A 3,398-nucleotide genomic window follows, 5' to 3' on the forward strand; every position below is an offset into this window, starting at 1 on the left:
CAATAGCAGAAGCTCTGTTGTACAACCATATGAGGCCCAGAGGAAGAGTCGTGGTCACAGCTTCTTTTTTTTTTTCTCTCCCTCCTCTGCTCTGCCCTCACTCTGCATGCTGTTACCAGAGCAGGGAGCAGCAGCGGTCAAAATACCTCAGAAACTCGAACAAATAGGCTTTAACAAGGCTTTAATAAGCTAAACAATAGAGGTACATGAGAAAACGTGTTCATAACGAACGAAAATAAATAAATAATTAAATTGTGTCCGTACCGGAGTCAAACCCTGGTCTCCCACTCTCTGGTCCTACACTCTACCCATTGCCCTATTGGAGGCTTGTTGCAAAATGAGCTTCACATTGCACAACAACCGTGACGGCTTTTTATACGGAGGAGGTGGAGTTTCACCCAGGGGTTGCTAGGTAAGGGGCTGAACGCAGGTTCCGGTGGGTTGTCGTACGTCTTGTGACATCACAAAATGATGGAAGTATAAATCTTGTCGTTAATACACATTAAAAATATATTTACTTACAGTAAATATGCCCCTGGGTGCATTTTTTTGGTCCTACGACTGTTCTTTTAAGAAGTACATACCCAAAGTTGAGTTAAAAAAAACCTTTAAAAAGTGAATTTTGCATAATAGGTCCCCTTTAAGACTTCTGAAAGATTGATTTAAGACATTTTAAGGCTAATTAAGGCCTTATTTTTGGATTGATGAATTCAACGACTTAAAACTTTTTAAGGATCTGCAGGAACCCTGCAAAACTTGCTGCAGTATTCAGATATGTAATTTTCCCTTTTCTTTCTGAAATAAAAGGGCTGTCCTGTGACCCACCATGTGCAACTAAACAAAACATGTAAGTTACTATTTTGGATAAGAATATTTACATCAAACATCTGAACTGTTACAGGTACTGTTAATCTAAACTAAAACTCTTACCTGGGTCAGACATAGACAGCTTTCTGGATCAACCTCCATGCACTTCTCAATAACTTCTGGCAGCTTCTGTAGTGTTGTGCGGTGAGAGAAGAGCATCACATGGTTTGTCTTGCTGCCGCTGCATACAGTGGTTTTAAACAGATCCCTTATTGAGTTCAGGGTGGTCTTCATCAGGTCACACTCCATACTGACACTGGGCAGGACAGCCACTAGCCGAAGCAACATTGCAACAGTTGGGTGACTCTTGGACTCAGGATGGACGAGTGCTTCAGTGACAGATGCTGGAGGAGCGACATCCTGGTATTTTTCTCTCCAGACAGAGGCCCATCTGTTGATTTCCTGCTCGGCTGACTCGAGCTCAGGAAGATCTGTAAGGTAGAGGCTGAAAGGCTTGACTGTGGAATCTGACAGTATGGGCTGAGGATTGCACGAAGGCAACAACAACAGGACTGAAAGAGCATTTAAGTGGCTGTCGGAGAAGCAATATTTCATCTCGTCAATGAGGTTTTGGAGGAGGGGAATGCTCAGATTTTCTCTGTAGTAAATCTCTGGAGATTCGTAGTTGTTGGCTTCCTCTGAAAAGCACACTTGTTCAGGAGCAACCTTGGTTGCTAGCTGGAATGCCTGTTCAAACCAAGTTGAGTGTATGGTGTTCACATTTTCTAACATTTTCTGAAGCGTTTCCATGATTGATGGGATTTTTTCCACCTCACAGAGAATGTCGGCAGGGTTTCCACAGCGAAAAACTGTGCTGCAGTTACGAAGTGGGGCACAGGCATTCTTCAAAATCACCAGGGTGACAATGAAATCTATGTTTCTTAGTGCAGAAGAGAGAACCTGTGCATGAACTGATTTGGCACCTATGGCACTAGAGCTGACAGCATCTAGGCAGGTAAGAACACCATCTAATGTGTCTGCAAGAATGTCAAAAAAGTCCTCCCTTTTTTTCCACTTTGAGCAAAATGTTTCAGGAAATTCCTCTAAAGCCTCCCTTGGCATGTTCAAAAGCCCATCAACAGCTTGTGCCAATTGTTCCTCCAGACAAGGAGACTCGTCAAAGAACAGCAGCAGATCTTCAATGATGTCTAGTATCTTTGTCACTGAGGGGCAAGGCACACTACTGGCCAACCAATAGGCAAGACCACAAGACTCACTGGGTGTTATGACGCAGAGTGGGTAGCTCTGAAGAAAATTCAAAGACATTTTCTTAAGGCTTTCATAACCTAAACCCAAATGCATGAAGGCTTGTCCTCGACACTGAGACATGGACAATCCCCAGTCTTCAATGAGAATCTTTGCAAGATGACTTGCTTGTCTATCAGCGTTACTGTTTTTATCAAATGGCAAAAAACCCAAGAGCTCAACCTTTGGAGCAGATTCCCCAACATATCGAACAAAAACAGGCAGGTGGGTCTTGTCAGCAATTCTAACAGGTTTATCTATGATGAGTGAGAAAAATGGAGATTCCTGAATTTCCTTAAGTATGACATCTCTGATTCCAGTTATGAGGAGGTTCACCATTTCATCATCACTAACCGATGGTATGGTTCTACTTTCATTTCCAAACCAGTGGCACATCTTGAGCTCCTGAACAAGTGGCTCTTGGTCTTCTTCTGAAAGTTCGCTCAGGCTGTTATTCTTTTTTCCAAGGAGCGCAGCCAACCTGAAAACTGTAGCCAAACTTTGACGATTATCTCCAGTGTGTCCATTCTCATCTTCTGCTTTTATCTCTTCATTTATCAAATTCTCAGTGGATTGCTGAACTTTGGACTCCTCTGCTTCTTCGACATAGTCGACTATACACGACAGAAAAAAAAACATAACAGTGATTAGATTTCTCATATTATAGCAGAGATGATAAAAGTTAAAAGCTCATCTCTAGAACATACCTTCCATATTATTTTCAGAGTTCTTGATAATACTCTTAGATTCCTTGTCCTGTAAGAAGAGCAGTTTTATAAACGTTACTTTGATATTAATACAATCAACAACTGGCAAAAAGTAAAAATAAAAATAAAATATTAAAAGTAACATGTTTATTTTCTTCTAAGCCAGTTTGTAACTGGGCTGCAACCATGGACTCTATGCATCTACAGACATTTAACTGGATCTAGAATGGGACAAATCTTCACAGGAGGCTGGTTCAAGTACAAGTTCTAAGTCTCATCCTCTACATGCAAGCAACATATTTTGTAAAAAAGAAGAAGAAAACACTTCAAATTTTTTCTGGTGTTGTATCTTTTGACACATAATTCATACCTTGCTGTTATAGTTTTAAATACCTATTTTTCAAAAATATTTAGCTGTTACAAGACTTTTCATTAGAAAGTTCATGTGACATGATAATTGCATATGGAAAAAAACACAACAGTGATTAGATTTCTCATATTATAGCAGAGATGATAAAAGTTAAAAGCTCATCTATATATAAAATACACACACACACACACACACACACACACACACAC

The 3,398-nt window shown here is 40.4% G+C and overlaps 1 protein-coding gene across 1 annotated transcript in view; it reads right to left on the minus strand.

The window, feature by feature from the left end:
- si:dkey-250d21.1 (uncharacterized) overlaps positions 1 to 3,398 on the minus strand; it is a 25,123-nt gene that overhangs the window by 4,882 nt on the left and 16,843 nt on the right. Inside the window, exons 8-9 of the mRNA XM_014007926.1 lie at positions 2,820 to 2,868; positions 931 to 2,726 (exon numbers count right to left, since the gene is read on the minus strand). Of these exons, the coding sequence (XP_013863380.1) occupies positions 931 to 2,726; positions 2,820 to 2,868 (1,845 nt within the window). The remainder of the gene's footprint in view (positions 1 to 930; positions 2,727 to 2,819; positions 2,869 to 3,398) is intronic.

This window comes from Austrofundulus limnaeus, unplaced genomic scaffold (genome assembly GCF_001266775.1).
Source record: "Austrofundulus limnaeus strain Quisiro unplaced genomic scaffold, Austrofundulus_limnaeus-1.0 Scaffold45, whole genome shotgun sequence".
Lineage (NCBI taxonomy): Eukaryota > Metazoa > Chordata > Actinopteri > Cyprinodontiformes > Rivulidae > Austrofundulus > Austrofundulus limnaeus.